General features: G+C 33.4%; 1 protein-coding gene across 1 annotated transcript; it reads right to left on the bottom strand.

Annotated features, from left to right (window-relative positions):
• Positions 1-6154: 6154 nt before the first annotated feature.
• Eaat1 (Excitatory amino acid transporter 1) lies at positions 6155-18685 on the bottom strand. The gene is made up of 11 exons (XM_068295307.1): positions 18482-18685; positions 10758-11124; positions 10597-10692; positions 10376-10543; positions 10266-10308; positions 9140-9182; positions 8883-9066; positions 8693-8823; positions 8196-8625; positions 8038-8134; positions 6155-7558 (listed from the first exon to the last, which is right to left on the bottom strand). Exons 2-11 carry the CDS (start codon positions 10940-10942, stop codon positions 7496-7498), a joined length of 1440 nt encoding a protein of 479 aa, XP_068151408.1. The 5' UTR covers positions 10943-11124; positions 18482-18685; the 3' UTR covers positions 6155-7495.
• Between the last annotated feature and the right edge of the window lie 290 nt (positions 18686-18975).

Genomic DNA, 18975 nt, shown 5'->3' with positions numbered 1-18975 from the left:
TTCTGTTCCGGTTTGCTCCCGTTGTTTTTGTGTTCTGCAATATCATAACTGTCAGCATCAGCCAGCAGATGGTTCCTGTTGCTCTTTTTTTCCATGCATTTGACAAGACCAAATTGACATTCCATGTGGAGAACTGTGAGAGGTAAACAGAAAAAAGCGCGCAGGAAAAAAACCGATGTTGACCATTGCAACCGTTTTGGCCATTCGTTGGATTTTTCATGCTGTTAACATTTGAAACGTAATGGCAACAAATAATTAAGATTGCTGCAAGCGAAAACTGACAATGAATCTGATTTTTTGGACACAAACCCAAAAAGTAAAAGGATGCATATGAGGTTTATCTACAAATTGATTTAACTGAGTTGGACATAAATATTGCCATTGTTAAATATTTAACTAGTGCGTTTCATTTGGAAAAAGGTTCAAGGGAAAAGAACACGCTTTTGGCTTACCTTTTTTTGCCAGGAATCGCAAATTTTACAAAATAACGAGTTTACTCTTCACAAGAATTTTTTATTGGGGGATAATTATTTAATGAAGATATAGAAAGTGGAGTATGAACCATGGACTATATTAAATCTGAATTTAAACAAAGCCACTTTTGTTATTTTCTCAAAAGGTTTTTATGTCATTTATAACATATATAAAGCTTGTATAAAGTCTATAAAAATTGGATGTATTACAAAATTTGAACTATAAATTTATACATTACTATTCAAGCACACCTCTTGTAACTTGATGGGATTTCCAACTGTCTTCTTCCTGCTCTTTATTTGCCATGCATTGCCATTATGCAAGTTCCGACTTATGCCATAAGCAAATTATTAACTTTCATAATTAATCACAGCAATTTTTTTTTTCGCAAATACAAGTTGATAAAGTTTAGACGCTGATGCCACCAAAAGCACTTCACTTCACCAACTTTTTTAGTTCGCACTAAAATATATAACTGCATAAATTTTAAATCGAATGTATTCGAACTCTGCATACCATTCAAAGAGTTTTGAAACTTCTGATTCCTTGAAAAGTATTTGCATTAGTTTGTTTCATTATTAAAGTTCCTTCTTTCAGCTGTTAATTGCCGCTTATTTGAAAAGTATTGAACGAAAAATATTCAATACTTTTGTCTTTTGCACTTTTAAGAAACATATTGAACCTCTAATTTGATGATAACTAAAGGGTATACAAAGTTTAAAGCTGCTGTCAATGGCAGCTTATTGACCACGCCCCAGTCATACTTGGGCCCCCGCATGACATTATTTTTTTGTATGAATAAATGAATTTTGTATAGGAGTCCTTACTAAGTACCAACATTTTGTTTTTTGATTTGAATGATGTCATAACTACTTCAGTCTGACTAGTAGCCAATTTCATTATAAAACTATGTCCTATTTCTCACATTGTCTTTTCTTCATTCTATTCTTCTGCTTAACAATACAATTGGTTCAGGACATCACTAACTTTTGTTTATATAAAACTTGTGCATAAGCTGCTTTTCTCGTTAGTTCAAAAACGGTAAGTAAATTTGTAGTATTTTTTGTTTAAAGCTTCTTGTAAAATGCTTTTCCCTCTTTTAAGTCCTTTGAGTTGTTTTTCCCTTTTCCAAAAACTGGCATTTCATAAACATATTGTTTTGTTTAAGTTCTTGAAAACATCGTGTGCTGGTTAAGGAAATAACTTGTTTCGTTTCATCATCAACTAGTTTTGAAGCACACATTTTATTATACTTACTTATTTTGTGCAGAAAAGACAGAGACGCTGGCAAGTGTTATTTATTTGCAATAACAAACCGCATGGCAGGAACTTTATTTTTTTGTTTTTTTCTTTTAAGCCAACTTATGGTTCGATTGTCGATGGGTGGCTTTAAAGAAGGGAGCGAAAAAGGCAAAGTTAGCCAACTTGCATAGGAGGAAGTTGCATTTTACTTTTAAATGCAATAAAAATGAGGAAAAAAAGAGGAAAGAATGGTGTGCATAAAAAGAGAAATTGCATCCTCACATGCTGCTATTTATGCAAAGGAAATCTGTACAGACACAGCGGCTTACAAGCCATGTAAGAAGAGGCCACATGGGTTGGAGTCAGGTTGGGTGGCGCCTCCCCTCACACATTCATGCATAACTGCATACTCATATGATATGCAGCCATAGCCAGAGACATGGCCATATCCGCCTACATTTCGTTTCATTTTCATTTCATCTTTTACTTTTTATTTTCATATAAATGTATTTTATATATATTTTTTCTTTCTGCATGCGGCGTTTGTGTCAAGTTTTTAAACGTCAGCTGTGCGCTTGGCGGGTTCGGAGGTGGCGCCTCTTGTAGGTGGTGGAGCAAAACTTTACTTGCTCCACATTCGCCTTGCCCTTTCGGACTGTCATGCCTTATGCGGCAGATTCACATGTAAATGAAGTGAAAACAGCAAGATACAAGGCAACATACGAAAGCAAAAATATACCCATTCCACCACCAAAAAGGGATGGGCAAAAAGAAGAGGAATACAAGCACGGTCTGGGCGATCAATAGATGTTCCTTTCAACAGGAAGTAATAATTTACGCCAATGTTAAAGACTTTTTATACCCTTGCAAAAAGGGTATATTAATTTTGGTCAGAAGTGTGCAACGCATAGAACGAAGCATCTCCGACCATACAAAGTATATATATTCTTGATCAGCACGACGAGACGAGTTCAACTAGCCATGTCCGTCCGTCCGTCCGTCCGTCCGTCCGTCCGTCCGTCCGTCCGTCTGGATCAACGCAAACTCCTCCTAGACCGTAAGAGCTACAGAGCTGAAATTTTGCACGTAGGCTTGTATATACTGCAGGCGTTGTATATCTCGGATTCAGCCGGATCGGACCACTATATCATATAGCTCCCATACAAACCCCAAAGTCACGAACAGTGACTTTTCTCAATAACTTCGTTATTTTCTATGCTATTATCGTGAAACTAAATATTAGAGAGTTTACTACGCCTATAAGCGACTGTGCCAAATTTGATCAAGATCGGGTGACTATATCACATAGCTCCCATACAAACGGCCAAGTCACGAACAGTGACTTTCTCAATAACTTCGTTATTTTCTGAGCTATTGTCGTGAAACTTAATATTAGAGAGTTTACTATGCCTATAAGCGACTATGCCAAATTTGATCAAGATCGGGTGACTATATCATATAGCTCCCATAGGAACGATCGGTGGAAAACAGTGACTTTGATCAATATCTTCGTTATTTCCTATGATTGTAGGCCTTTCTTTCGCAAGCATAAGCCTTTTTAGATAAAACGTTCTTCCACATTGATGGCTAATAGGTAAGGATAAAGTTACCAAAAAAGTTGCAAGGGTATACAAACTTTGACGCGGTCGAAGTTAGCCCCGGCCCTCTGGTTTTTATGAAATATTAATAACTTTGTTTTGCAAGCAGAATTCACTATTTAAAATACATATTTAATCTTACATCAACAATTTTGCACAAGTATCGCGAAAAATTACATATGTCCTTTCATTTATGTGTTGATATTTCAGGAAATCTAAAGGTTATCATTTCTAGTTTTTGACTAATTGTAGAAAAATTCATTTTCATCTAGTAGAGAAACTTTCGAAACAAATACTAAATCGTACAGAGCATATAAAATCAATATAGTGAGAAGGTATATTTAATTTAACATTACAAACGGCCAAATTATTAAGGTAATCGCCTAATCCGATTATTATTTCAATCTCCATCACATTTCCCCTGCCCATTCCACTTTCCTATATCCTTTAAGGACACGTCAAACCAGACAAAGGCTATGCTACTGAACTTTCTCTTTCAGAAAAAAATGTGTACGATGGTCGCCAAAAAGATTGATTAATTGAATTATAAATGAAACTCAAATCAAATGAAAGACTGGTGTTCGGTTATAGAAACTTTACTTACTTTAGGTACTTGGGATATTCAAATACTTAAGTTTACGGAAGTGTAGACCAAGGTTTATTATTTATTTTTATCTGTTGTTTATCTTAGATGGATTGTGGTCAAGTCAAGCTCTGTATTATGCAAATCTAGTAAACCTTAGAGGATCCAAACAAATTTATGAAATTATCATGAAAAATATCATAAAAATGTCAGCAAAAATAATTTGTATGCCAACATTATATTTGTATTCTTTAATTGACAAAATTTATGAGGATAATTTTAAATTTACTATCCAAATTAATATCTTTCAAAAACATTTCTTAACACCTTAATTAATATATTCAGCATAACTTCAATTGGTCTTGAAAATAAAAGCTCCAAAAACATTCTGTGGAAAGTTCAACAATTAAAAAGGAAATACAGTCTACCCTACATATTTATCACTTGTAAAACTAGCTTTAACTTTATTATCACATTTTATACATATTTACAGTCCAATTAAGGCAAACAGGAATTCCATTGAGTTGGGGAGTTAAATAGATTTCTCAATAGACTATCGACAATTTAAATCTCAAATTTGTTGGCATTTGAAATGATATCTTCTAGCTACGAACATATCTATGCGAAAATGAAGATTCCCCTTCTCCACGTTCTATGGTCATAATAAGCCGATTTTGCTTAAATATCTTCCACCTCCAGCCGCATTGCAGATAATTCGTTTTGGCTTTTGTTGCAAACATCCTTTGCCTCTGAATAGATACGAATATCCTTCACTGCTTCACCCATTCGAAGCCACATTATTTGCATTTTCCATATGGTGTCCATGTGTGTGTGTGTGTGTGCGTTTGTGTGTGCGTGTGTGTGTGTTTGTGAGTTTGGCAGAAAAAGCAAAGAAAATTGAGAAAATGAAATGGAAAGCACTGGCACTGCAGTTGATTTGTGTTTCTACTTGGTTTCAGCTGTTCCTTTCTGCCAGTTTGCATTCGACTTCGTTCTTATGTGCATATTCAGTTGTTTTGCAGCTCCCACAGCCTTCCCCCTTCTTCTAACCATTCGAGTAATTCTTTGTTTCAGTAAACCGAAATCGAAATTTCAAACCAAATCAAATGAAACCGAAACTGACCCACACAAATAACAATATATATAGCCACGGTACACTTTACTTTGTTGCTTTGAAAACGAATTACTCATTATCATTCAACAAATTCGCAAACAAAAGAATATTATCAGCCGTTATCTCTCTTACGTGATTCTAACCCTCGGTATTCTATTTTATTCAAAATTTAACAAATTCACAAATTAGCCAGCATGGAAACAAAGGTTTATTGTATTATTATACTGTTTTTTGTATCGTTTCAATAGAAAAAAAACTATCTAACAGCGCGGGGTCCTTAGCATCTGCCAATTCTGTTATATGGCTAATCCGACTCTGTTTGTAAGCTTTATCAAATCGGTAATTTGTGATTTCTATGAAAGTGATAATTGCTACATACTTCACATATTAGTTGGTATTTTTCCAACTTCCGGTCCACCGAAAATCAAGATCAGGAGTGCCAGCTTACCATATGGATTACACATGCGCCGAGTATGTCAAACGATCTCTTTTAAGAAATCTCAGAGACTTGTTATAATAATTCTTAGTAGTTGACATATTCACGAAGCACACCAAAAAATTAATTTTCAATAATGAGTAAATGTATGTATCTAAGACAAATAAATCGTTTTGCAATTGGCCTTGTTTAAATAAAATTTCAAATGCCTTTTAAATATTAATAATAGAGCTAATAATTGATATATGTAATCAAGTGATGGAATGGAAGGTGAAGCGCCTTGTAGCAACGGAACGATCATTTCATAGATTTGTCCTATCATGAGATATCATAACAATGCCTCCTTGGATAGGTACCGTCTTTTTAACATCTCTTTGCACTGGGACAGAATATTCACAATTAAGTCTAAGCTAAAACTAATGACAACCAAACTTTACCAAGAAATGAGTTTTTTCCAAGCTAATGTTAAGTCGGTGTTCCAATACATCAGTCAAATACTGAAATCGAAATGGGAATACACTTTAGAACAACAGACAGGGGAAAAATTAACTTTAACAACATTTTTCTTTAGTGTTCATACATATGGAACCCATATCTTCTTCCAGGATTCAGTAAATTCCCTGTCTCTGGGTTATCTATATGTAAGGAGCATTCCTACTTGTTCGAATGGCACTTCCTTACATACTCGTTTTAGATTCGAAACTTCATTTAATACTCGTTAAATATTCATAAAGTTTTATTAGTAAACATATATTTAGACTACACACAACTACAAACATTTTGTTTAAATTATTTTAATTTTAATTTTATCGATTGTTATTGTATTTGAAAAACTTGTGTTTAATATTCTTGTTATCTTTTTTTTTTTGTTTTGTTTTAATTTTGCAGTTGCTGTGAACTTATTTAAGTTTAGTTAATTAATATATATTGTAATAAATAAATTGTTACGTATAAATTTGACTGGCTGATTAGAAGCATACTAAAATATATATTTCGGTATTATTGTCATTTCAAAATTTCTCTTCTCGCTTTTCAATGTGGAATTTCCTTCGTTTTTTGGCTTTAAATGTTTTGTGTTGTTTCTTCCTTTAAATATATTTGTTGTGTTTTTAATATATTTTTATGGTATACTTAAGCTATTAAGTATTTACAAAGCTCAACTATGAACACGAACTTGTAACGGCATATAAATCCTGTTCTGATTGATTTTTGAATATTTATTTAGGTTTGAATGTTCTTTTGTTTGCTTTTCGCTTTCTGGATACATTTCTCTAGTTTCTAATTTGTTGTCTTTGTTGTGCATAATAACTGTTTAACAAATACTAATAATGAATCTATTTTAGACATTGTTTTTGTTTGCTATTTCAAGTGAAGTTTCAACAATTTGCGATCTAACAAAATGCAATTGCTTGGTTTTTGTTTTCATTTACTTGTGTGTTTCTTTTTTTTTTTGTGTTTGTTTTGTTTTTTTTTTTTTTATTAATACTAATTTTATGAAAATGTAATGCAAATTTGAACTGAAATTAAATTTTAATTATAAATATTTAAAAATTATTTACACCATGAAAGTATTTCTAGAATTTAGAAGTAAAAATGTGTTCCTTGCTCACCTCTTTCTTCTCTGTCTGTCTTAATTTTTGTCTTACTTTTCATTTATACTAATTTAACAAACAATTTCATATAAATTCGTTGCTGTTTTCTTGTTTTCCTTCTTGTGTTTTGTTGTTGTTGTTTTTATGTTTTTGTTTTTTCTTTTTAGTACTTGTACTTGGAGCAGCATCCTATTTGGGCTGTCGTTGCTGCTGCCGCATTGCAAAAATTATATTATCGGAAAATTTAGATGCGTCTTGGTCACCATTCAACAAACTCGATGATGTGCAGTCCAACGTCCACACACGTTCATCCACCTAATGATAGCGATCGTAATATTCATCATAATCATCGTCATCCGAATCGCTGTCATTATTGGGGAGAATGTGGAACCAGGCCCACACCTTGGACAAGTCCACTCATCGCTTGCGATTATAGGCGCCAAGCGAAGACTGCCTTCATTCTTTCATCTCATGGCCATTGGCACCAAGCTCGAGGAGCTCATGGGGCTCGGCGTTCAACTGTAAGTAAGAAAGATATTTCGTATCAAGTAGAAAGAATCTCAATGTCACTATAACAGCTTACAAATTTGAGAATTACTAAGAAATAAATTGCTAGAAAGTTGGCCAGCTCAAGGATTCTAGTCTGCGACCAGTGGGGACTGAATTGACTTACTTCTAGTAACTAATCGAAGCCATAGTGGGTCAAAATTTAAAACAATCTTTTATTTATATCCAATATATCAGAATTCAGATAATCTACCGGATCATTTCGTAAGCTAGAACAATCGATCTCAGGTTTTATATCCAATATTATCACATAAGTAATTTTCAAAGCGATACTCAAACTGCTTCAGTTACTTTTCGTATAAAACTATATGACTAAGTGGTCCGATCCTGATAATTTTCAAACTTTATCTTACCCGGACTATAAATGGCTCGAATACCAAGCTTCATCCCAATAACTAACTACTTTGCCAATTACTTGAACCTATACCTACCCTATCTACACTAGCCAGATCGTTCTTCGAAAGGTGATTAACTAGAATAGTGCCCAAAGCGTCGCACATCACATTGATGGTTGTACGGAAACGATCCCTGGAAAACAAATTATCAGTTAGCAAAATACAATAAAGAAAAAGAGGTTTTTACTGCTTACAGCAACCAATCTACGGCTATAATTAAAGAAACATCTTTGGGCTCCAGACCCACAGTGTCCAATACCATGACCATTGTGACTAAACCAGCTTGAGGAATTCCCGCAGCTCCAATCGAAGCTGCTGTGGCCGTTATACTCACGGCCACAATGGTGCCGAAGGAATAGCTCATCTCACGATATTGGGCAATGAAGAGGGCAGCAACTGCCTCATACAGAGCAGTTCCATCCATATTGATGGTGGCTCCCACGGGTATAACGAAGCGTGTTACTCTGGGATCTATACCCATATTATCCAAGCACTTGATGGTCAATGGCATAGTGGCTGAACTGGAGCCAGTACCAAATGCTGTGGCCAGCACTTGACTGAGCTTGGCAATGAACCGATATGGCAGACGTCTAGTGCCCAAAAAGAAAATTACGGCAATGGTTCCTAATAAATTAAACAATTTCAAAGAATTACTCAATGGTTTAGTAATTTAAGATGTCATCTAGCTTACCGAATCCATGGAGGAAGAGGCCAATCATAACGGTTATAAAGTACCAACCCAACGATTGTATAGTAGATGCTATCGATTCCATTTCAATGATCTTGGCGGCTATTAGAAAGCCCACGCCCAATGGAGAAATCCTAATAATGTTCAGCATAATGAATAAGCAATAAAACCATTAACAATTTGATCGACTCACCAAATCACCCAAGACGTAATGGTCATCATGGCCTCGCTTAGAGTGGTGAAGAAATCCTGCAGCAGTTGTCCTTTCTCCCGCATTCGTCCAATGGTGGTACCCAAGATAACACTGAACATTACCAGACCCAAAACATTGGAACCCTCACGTTGAGCAGCCTTAAATTCCCAATTCTCCATGGGTTCTAAAAGAAATATCATAGAAATTCAGGAATTATAATTTTGAAATGGAAATGTAATCAAAATTATGAAACTTACGAGCTGGGCTAATGCTGGTATTTTCATAGATCTCTGTGCGATGCTGAAATGATAAAGTATTTGAGTCATAAGCAGATCTTTTTTATACTTTGAGAACAAGTATAAAATGGGATTTCAGAACTAGTTTGTAAAAAGAAATGCCAAATTTTGTAATCATTTACTAGAAGAAAAGTTTTAGAAGATTAAAACTAACTGATTGTGAGTTTAAGATAGCTTTTAGAAAGATTATACAAATAGGTATAAGTATAATGAAGATACCATAAATTTAATATATTTATTAGAAAAAATATTAATGAATTTAAAACTTAAATTGAAATCTTGGAACCAAAGCGATTCCATATACATAAATAGGAACTATTTGAGACGAATAGGAAATTGAACATGAACTATCTAAGTAAAGAGGAAACCTATAAATTTAAGATAGTTCTTAAAAATTAATTGAGTTTCTATTTCAAAAACATTCTTATACTATCCAGTAATCTTACTGTACTTCCAACATGTTTATGCTGAAAATAGATCAGTTAGGCAAATCTATAGGTAAAATAACAAACAATTTCGAGCTCTTAATATTTCCCTTGATTGAGTCAGAGTCGTATAAAAGCGACAATAATCTAATTGTCCGCATAAATATTCATTTGGACTGCTACCTAAGCCAGCATACAATTTTGCACGACTACATATAGACATATATATATATATATGTATATATGTATATGAGTAGTTACAATCAGCAACAGCAAACTAAGTACTTTGATTCAATTTATGTCTGGGGAGCCTCACGATCTGTCTGTATGTGATAATTGAAAATTAAGCATACAAGAGCTCGTTGTGTGTGTGTGTGTATTTCTATGTGTGTGGTGTGTGTGTGCTTTCGTCACTAGGGTGATTGTAAAAACACTTCCCCTCCTAAATACACAAAATCTGTGAACTTGTACATTCATCTGAAATTGTGATATCCCTCTATAATGTCAGTTTTGATTGCAATGTGTCGCGCTTTGTTTCAATCAAAGACTTTCAATTGAATAATTGAAGCGGATCTCTGTTGGTAGTCGGGAATAGAATGAATTGGGGTTGAGGGTTTGCAAAAACATAAAGAGAAAGAAAGAGAGACGGAGAGAGAGCATACCTGAAACATGGTGGACTGTATGATGTTATCCGTAAACATGTTTCTATAATGAAAAAGAGCTCAAATCAATCACAAATCATTTGATTATTTTTCGCCTTTGGGCTACTTACCGCACCAAGTCCATGAGGGTGTCGGGTGTCAACACCTTGGAAGCTTTGTCAATGCTCTCCGTCTGGGTCTCGACAATTTTGGCACCCTGTCCTGGCCTCAGTGTTGTGACCAGACAAATGCCCAAGATGACAGCCGAAATGGTTGTGACAAAGTAATAAGTTATGGCCCTAAAATAAAACCAATTATAATTGATCTTCAACCAAGTTCATCCTTTTCTCACCTGGTGGCAATTTTACTGGACATGCTCAAGTCCAGGCCACCAATGGCACTGGTTATCGAAGATACCAGCAATGGCACAATCAAACACTTCAGCATGCTAAAAGCAAAGGGAGAAAAATAAGTATACTTATGATTTTCATTTCATAAGATATTTTTACTTACCGCAAAAAGATCTCACCCGGAAAGGATATATACATAATCTCACGCTTTGTCCATTCGCCAGTGCTGTTCTTGATAATGAATCCCACCAGGCCACCCACAAACACACCAATCACGGTGGCCATGGTAAGGACATTCTCCTGCATGAAGCTTTTGAATTTGTTATCATCTTGCTTGGGTCGCGTCATTTTTGCCAAGTAAATGTCGGCAGTGGGCGGGGGTTCACGTTTATATGGGCCTTGACCCCACTCCTGTTCTACTTGGGCCCCGACGCACTAAAAAGTGCGTTGGCAGTTTAGTCAATAACTTAGATAGATATCTAAGCAAAACTAATAACAGCTGGGTCTAAGACACGACGGTACAATTGAATCTGTTGAATGCATTAAAATACGACAGGAATATAAGACTTTGAATATAATAAATTAATTAAAATCTTTAATACATTCACTATGTGCTTTGTGTAAACAAAAAGTGTTTGTTTATGCATTTTAACTATCGTTTCAAATGTTTTTTTTTTTTAACTCACTTTATATAGTTTAGTGTGTTCAGTTAGTTAATATACATAAAACGTCATTTGGGTTTTATATATTTATTTGAGTTCCCACAAATTTCAGTTTTAATATTACAAGCTTTCAATAGAACCATAATGACATCATGAAAGAGAAATTTATGTATTTTCAATTTACCTTAAACAAGTAATTTATAGTTTAAGCAAATAACAATTACAGAGTCAACATTTGCACGTTACTTTTTACATTGTTCTTTGGTCACAAGCTTTATGATAATGGTTGTGTGGCAATTTCTAGACAATTTTTGATCGTTCCTCACTGGTCAACAAACCATCACAGACTAATCCGTCAAACATTCGCACAAAAGCTTTTGCGCATCCACAAAACGTAAACCGTTGGGTCGGTGGCAAAAAAAAACAACAAATTACAACCCCTATACCTATATGTATATGTATATATACATTTGTGTATGATCCGCATGCGAGTCCGAGTCCAATTTCGATCCGCATTGCTTCGATGGCAGCTGGCAGAGCTTTGCCTTTGTCATTCGACTCCTCTCCCTTAATCCCCCGTGCTAATGATTACACACTTGGTGGTGTTACTTTTGACGCAAAACCGGAAGTTGCTTTGTTTTGCGTTTATTTTTTTTTGCTTCATTCATTCAATTTCTTTTTTTTCTTGTGAGTTTGTTCTTTGTATTTTTGTGTGTTTGTTTGTGGAAATCAAAGAATGAAAGGTTTGCAACAAAATAAAACAATTAGGGAGATTTACTAAGAACAAACATTTTGCCTGTTACACTGTTGCTCAAAGTTTTTGAAATATTTTCCCTAAGACTTTTGGAATTAACTTGGAATATAATTTAACATTCATAAAACTTATAAAGTAACTTGGAAGTCTTTGAAAAATGTCAAAAAAATTGGGATAAAGTGAAGACAGAAACATGAGAAAAGGACGCAAAGAATATTTGATACCTTATTATCTTCAGGAAAGTCAACCGAAAGCATAAATTTCAAAATAAAATTAAGTCAAAGAAGTAAAAAAGTCGTGTTGTTCATTTCTAATGCTCTTTAAGTTTTAATTATTATCCTTGATCAGAGATATATAGAACAAATTAGTTATGAAACCATTTCTCAATAGGATAGATCAATAGACAAATAGAAGAAAAAATAGAACAGTAATTTCCATGGCGAAGGATCATCGAATTCTTAAGTTTTTGTTTTCCAATTTTTAATGTAAATATTAAAGAAAAGGTTTTTTTAAACTTAATTGAAGGAAGGAACTTAACTAGATGGACCACAAAAGATCGCTTTGACTGCTGATCCTGACTTTTGATTTATCTGGATCACATAAATTTGAACAATTCAAATACCCCCCTCTGCCCTATAGCCGTAGAGGGTAAGCAAATTGCACACCAAAGGCAGCTCAATTAATAGAATTGAGAGAAAACAACAGCAATGAAACGTGGCAAACAAATAAATTTACATAAACGATCATGAATAATGAAATATTTTGCAGTCGGTGCAAGGGCAATGATCAAAACTGTGTCACAAAATGCTCCTACAAAACGGTAATCAATGAGATCCATGGTCCAATGATAGCCACCGATCATGATACAATCTCCCAGATCATGTGTGACCCAAATTGAGGGCTGTCAATTGGTTAGTTAGCCAATTTGAATAGAGTATAACAACAACAAAAAAAAAAAACTCTGGTCTTAATCAAAAATATTAAATCACTTTTTTCTACTGCAATTGTTTACTCAATTGCATTACAATTGTCAAAGAGTGAGCAAAGAAAAACAAGTGCATGACGGCATTAAGAATATTGCGACTTGGCTCAAAATGGAATTCAACTCCCACACCTCAGATTAGTTTCATATGGAAATAAGTGTGTAAAGATACCTTATAGCTTGTTTAATAATTAAATTCCAATTTTAGAAAGAACTACCTATACACTACTTCATAACATATTAAAATACATTCCATTCTTAATTCACGTTAAGTGCGAATTTCTTCTATTTGAAGTTTGTTGAAACCAAAAGCTGGCCTAAATTCAATTTTGGCGCCAACCTAAGTACTAAAAAAGAGCTTTAAGCTTTGCACTTTTTCAAAATAAGAGAGTGTTTTGGCACTTAAGGTAAAACATTTGAATAAACTTAGCCTGATTTTAAAGATCAAAAGATCATTGTTTTTCCACTGAGACAAAAATGTTGATGGTTCCAGAAGAGAAACCATCTCTATGTTAAGAATTCTCCTAAAGTAAAGCAAATCTGAACGTTTTCGAATTTGGCGCGCCATAATGTATTAGAAAAGTGTTTTCTGAATCTGAAATTGGTCCGGCTGAAAAACTAGAGTTCGTGATAAACTTTTCATACTTTTTTTAGTTTAGATAGAAACCTTGGCGAAACAGTTTTTTTCCAAAAAGTAGCCCCTAGATCTTCAACTTGCCATATTAATTTTAATTGCATATATATTTTATTTTGTGACTCTTATTTTGTAAAGAGATATATATATATTAACAGGTTTAGAAGTTTGTAAAATGAAGTATTCGACATTTCTGACTCTTAGAAGTTGTTATTCCTATATCAAACATATAATTTTTCAATTGCCGTCCTGAATACCTAGAATTAGTTTTATTAGCTCGATTTTTATAGTGTTGTTTTCTTTAAATTGTAAATATTATAAATATAAATGTTAATTCAATCCTTTGAATAGGACCTCATAAAACTTATAGGTATACAAGTACTAAACTTACTTTTGATCAGCTTAGATTTAGATTAGATTAAATTTAATATAATGGCTACCAAATATGTACATATATCTGTCATTGATTGTCATCAAGTGATTTTCCAAATTTCTTTCAAAAGTTACTATAATAACAGTTAATTTGAGAGGAGAAATTTCTTAGACTAAACTCTAAAAAAAATCATATATTCGAATTATTTTTCCTTGTGTTCCGTCATTCGATATAACATTTACTTACTTCATAGAAAACTCAATTCATTAGTTCCAATGCTCGAAAATGTTGAGTGAGTCAATTAATGAAATGTTTAACACTCGAGATTCAATTGAATTTTTAATGAGAGATAAGAAATTAAGTAGCTATGAATTTGATTAATAAGTGGTGAGCATGTGCTCGGAAATGCAGTTACACAATCAGCCACAGTGACCGACTGACCAGTCTGTCTATATGCATACATATATGTATATGTACATATAAGCATATCGCTTTCTGTTTTGTGTATTCTATTCTGAACTTGACCGTGAATCATGTAAACGAATTTGTTTACACATATCTGTCAGACAGAAATTGTTTTCCATGTGAAAAATTTGAAATAATTCCATCGCCACTCATTGTCATCGATTTATGTTTGCATATTAATTGAACGGAAGCTGCAAGTAGATCTATTTGTTAGAGCTTTTGTGTGTCAAATGTTGGCGGAAGTTGAACTCGAACGGTGTGTAAAAGGATCTGATGCTGAACTTGAAAAAAACCGGAAACTATTGCAATTAAAAATTGCACAAAATTACGACTACAAGTTCATTCATATTGATTAAAGTGTTGAAACAAAATATTTTGCATATTTAAGTCAAATTAATTTAAACGATTCAACTTTAGATTAATCGGACATTATGAATGAGTATTATTAAACCATGAATATGATAATGTCGGAATTTTATAACAAATTATAAAAATTCTTGAGAATGTTGTTCAATTATAATATTTAATGGAATCTTAGAAAGTCGTTTCTTTGTAATTCAATGGATGTTGAAAAATATAGTAAATGAGTATTTTATCTAATCAAATCCCAAGTCCAATCAATTTGTTCTCATAATAAAGGAATACTTAAAAGATCAATTTTTAAACTAAACATTTTAAATTCGTTATATCGGAAAGTTAATTCTGAATAAACTTGAACTTCACATGGTTAAACGAAGTATTTATTAGCAGCTAAACGTCAAAATAAAAGTTCTAATTATTTTTAATTTCCTCAAAAGTTCCATTTCCAATCCAAAATTTCCGCTATGTGTGTGGGTGTTTGAATTGAAAGAAATTATTTTATATTTTCAGAAGATTTGATTGACAGACAGTTTACATCAACAAATGAAATGTTATTATTGTTATTAAACAAAGACGAAATTCCAGTAGGGCAGGAAAAAAAAACTAAAAATTAGTTTTCCAAAACACGTATTTATATAAGACAATCTGTTTTACAAGTTCAACTAATTAATGCATTTTCAGTTCGTAGTTAGTTAAAACTCATAGAACTGTCGCGGAGTGGGAGGAGGAGGAGGCTGAGTGTGAGATGCAAATATGTAATGTTCATTCTCAATGCAAATTGATTACTAATGGCCAAGAGGGTCGCTTCGGGTGACTAGAGTATGGTGAGGGCAAGTAAGGGGGGGCCAGCTGGACCCAACCCATTTGTCTTTGAGACGAAAGGAATAAATTAAGTGTGTGCGGAAAACCAGTTTCGACTGAATGAAACCGCCTAATAAAATACAAATTAAAACATTTCATGAATATAAACACAATTAACAAGTACTAAAAACATTGCAATAAATATTAACGAATTATTAAAAGTAGTGAACAATAAAATTGGCTTCAAAGTGAGCGACATAATTTTTCGTTAATGTAAAATTAATTTCCATATTCTTATCTTGTAGAAGTTTTATCTCTTCAATTGCATTTATCTTATAATGTTAATAGTAATTAGATTAAATTGCAAGATACCTTACAATTAGAACCTCTTAGCTATCTATTAATATGTAAATTACATGGTAAACCATATTGTAGAATTTAACTAGATTCTGTAGAACATTCTTCTGAGGCTATCTGAAAGGTCTTGGAAAAATGGAGCTCAAAAGTCATTTGTTTTCGAGAGGTTTGCATATATATATATATTTAATGCTGTTTACAAAATGTTTTCGATATTGGAAAAAGATTCCTATATAATCGAAAAATGTTATATAAATATGTAAGTTTTATACAAAAGACTGCTTCTAGGAACAAACCTACAATGATGATTAATTTTCCATTTGAATGCTATTGAAATAGTTAACAATATAATTAACAATTTCCTTCATATATTTAAGATGTATAAATAATAATATAAAGTTATTTTATTCAATTTAAAACCAAATTAATTTATGTTCTTGACGACTATTGCAGTCAAAATTCATTTGCTTTAGAGATAGTTAGCAGAAGTTTAAATCTAAGTCTATGAATCGTAGGTAGAAAATATTTTCTATAACCTTTGGACTAATCCAGGGGGTTCAGAAGGTCTTCTAGACATAGGGATAAACCTGATAAATTTGAAGTTTCTTCTATTTTTTTTATATCATGTTATATATAATTTGTCCATAAAGATCGGCGCAGATTCTTTTATCCTCTCTTAACTCGTTAGCCCCATCGCTAATAGTTTCACTATTGTCTTGTTTCAAAATGGTTTAAGAATCATCATTTTAGACGTGAAGTCTAAGTAATTTGAATGTTTCTATCTCTTCAATAAAATGCATTTACATTTGCCTCGTTTTGATTAGATTTCGCATCGAATTATTAACCCTTATGCATTAATATTTGCATGGGTTTGATTAGATTACACATCGAATGATTAACCCATATTTGTATGTACCTAGAAATATATAGATATGCTTAGATGACGGCACGAATCTCGATTCTGACAAGCGACTGACAAGCGGCCTTTGTCACCTTGGCTAATCTAGACTGTCTGTCTGTCTATCTATCTATAAGCTTGGCATTACCATTTTGAGATCTTGAAATTTCTGGCTTATCAACAAATAAGAAAAAGTTCCGCAAAAGCAGTAAGAACGGCAGAAAAAAAAACACGCAACAGAGATAATTAATAAATACCATTTAAATGCAGAAACTGAAAGATCTTGATCTTAAATAAACAGATTCTCCTCTCTCGAACTGGATCTTAATTAAAGGTTCACGCACATGTAATAAATAGAAGCATGGGTAACTTAATTTTTATGAGTGAGACAATTTTTTTTATATATTTCGGTGGTTTTTTACTTTTGGCGAGGGCAGGTTAAGCAATTGCATCTTTTGTACAAGATTTCTTATCAGTTTTAAATATAAACAATTAAGTAAACTATTTTTATCTGCATACAAAATAGAGAAAACACACACAAAACTGCATACGACAGAAAACTGTGCTAAAAATACAACAAAAAACTAAACTTTCCGCTGTCTGCTTTATATATGAACATAGAGCCACGCCCACAGTTTGATTTTAGCCTTCTGAAGGTTAATCTATACCCTTTTCTCCACCGCTCTTTATTCTGTGGTCCATGAGCTCTCTTATCAGTAGCAAGTAATCAAAATTATTCACGCTTTTCCCTCTCTTCAACTCAAGAAGCTAAAATCGATTCGTAAAAAAGCAAAATAAATGTAAGAAAAAAACGTTTTTATCTAGGATAAGCTCAACTATTATATATCCTTAAAGCGCCATTATAGAGAAAGTTAATAAACAAATATAGGTATTCGTCATGTGATTCATACAAACATAATGAAAAGTTTTCTGTTCTTTCAAGTATACAAATCCTATCCTATATAATCCTTAATTTGAATCCACCTAACTCTAGTGCAATAAATATATATCTAGCACAACAAATATATGATATAAATATTGATTCAAGAAGTATTTTCTTTATAATATGTTTTGAATACTATACTTTTTCAACTTTATCGGATTTCAAATGATAAAATATACACTAAACGATAAGTTTTAATTTTCCATTTTATTCACACCTTGAGACATAGTCAACATAAATGCTGAACTACCCTGTCTATTCATTATCTTAGAGGGTATCACTAAACAGATGATGACATTGAGCCGGTAAAACAGAAAACTTACCGATTGGATACAAGATAAAATGTGAGAAAATTGTTTCAAATTGAAACCTAATATTACATGAAATAATATACAAAACTGAAAGGATTTCAGTATCAGATGGGAGTAATTGAAGTCCTTCAAGTCATTCACACACTATAGAGCATTGGATTTTCCTTGGATTTTTATTAGTTGTCAAGTTTTCAATAACGTTGCTTTTATTCTATACTGCATTTAGCATTTTGTTTATGGGTTTTTGTGTTTTGCTTTTTGGCAGATGTCTCAATTCAAAATTATTTTTATATTTTTCAGGTTTTTCTCTTGATTTTTGTTGTTTTTCTTTCAGCATTTCCACTTACAATTCCGATGCATTCACATGTAGTCAGATGTCAGATTTGCGTATTTGTCTAAAAACCCTTCGATATTACTCGACACACGAGACTCCGACTCGGACGCGACGTTATTTCTATATGTTTTGTCAGTCAACCTGATCAGGCATCCACGACGATCCACACATAGAAAGCGAAAGTCTATAGAGAGAGAGCAGACACAACTTGACTCGTCTGATTATAAAATAGTACTAAAAACTAAATCGAAATCAAATTCGAAATATAGCCAGCGACCGCGACTGCAGCAGCAGCAGCAACAGCAGCTGAGGCAGAGCTAACTCTCATCAGTATTGTGGGTGTGGGTATACGCGTGAGTGTGTATGCGATTGTATACGGGGTGTGAGATGTCACGGGGTTCGTTGGTTGGCTTTCATTCATCAAATGTTGCCCACTGCGCTCTGCCTCTTCTCACGTAACTCATACGACGCGTTGTCATCGCGTAATTTACCTCCTTGTTCTCGCTT

The sequence above is a fragment of the Drosophila tropicalis genome, unplaced genomic scaffold (assembly GCF_018151085.1).
Source record: "Drosophila tropicalis isolate 14030-0801.00 unplaced genomic scaffold, ASM1815108v1 contig_845, whole genome shotgun sequence".
NCBI classification, from domain to species: Eukaryota; Metazoa; Arthropoda; class Insecta; order Diptera; family Drosophilidae; genus Drosophila; species Drosophila tropicalis.
Note: the sequence above shows the minus strand (reverse complement) of the source record. Positions and strands in the feature narration are given on the sequence as shown.

Bases quoted from the DNA above. Each gene is read 5' to 3' on its own strand.
- Eaat1 (XM_068295307.1), bottom strand. From the start codon at position 10,942: ATGACGCGACCCAAGCAAGATGATAACAAATTCAAAAGCTTCATGCAG. The intron at 10,693-10,757 runs GTAAGTAAAAAT...CTTTGCTTTTAG, and splicing joins CCGGGTGAGATCTTTTTGCG to CATGCTGAAGTGTTTGATTG. The intron at 9,067-9,139 runs GTAAGTTTCATA...TATTTCTTTTAG, and splicing joins TACCAGCATTAGCCCAGCTC to AACCCATGGAGAATTGGGAA.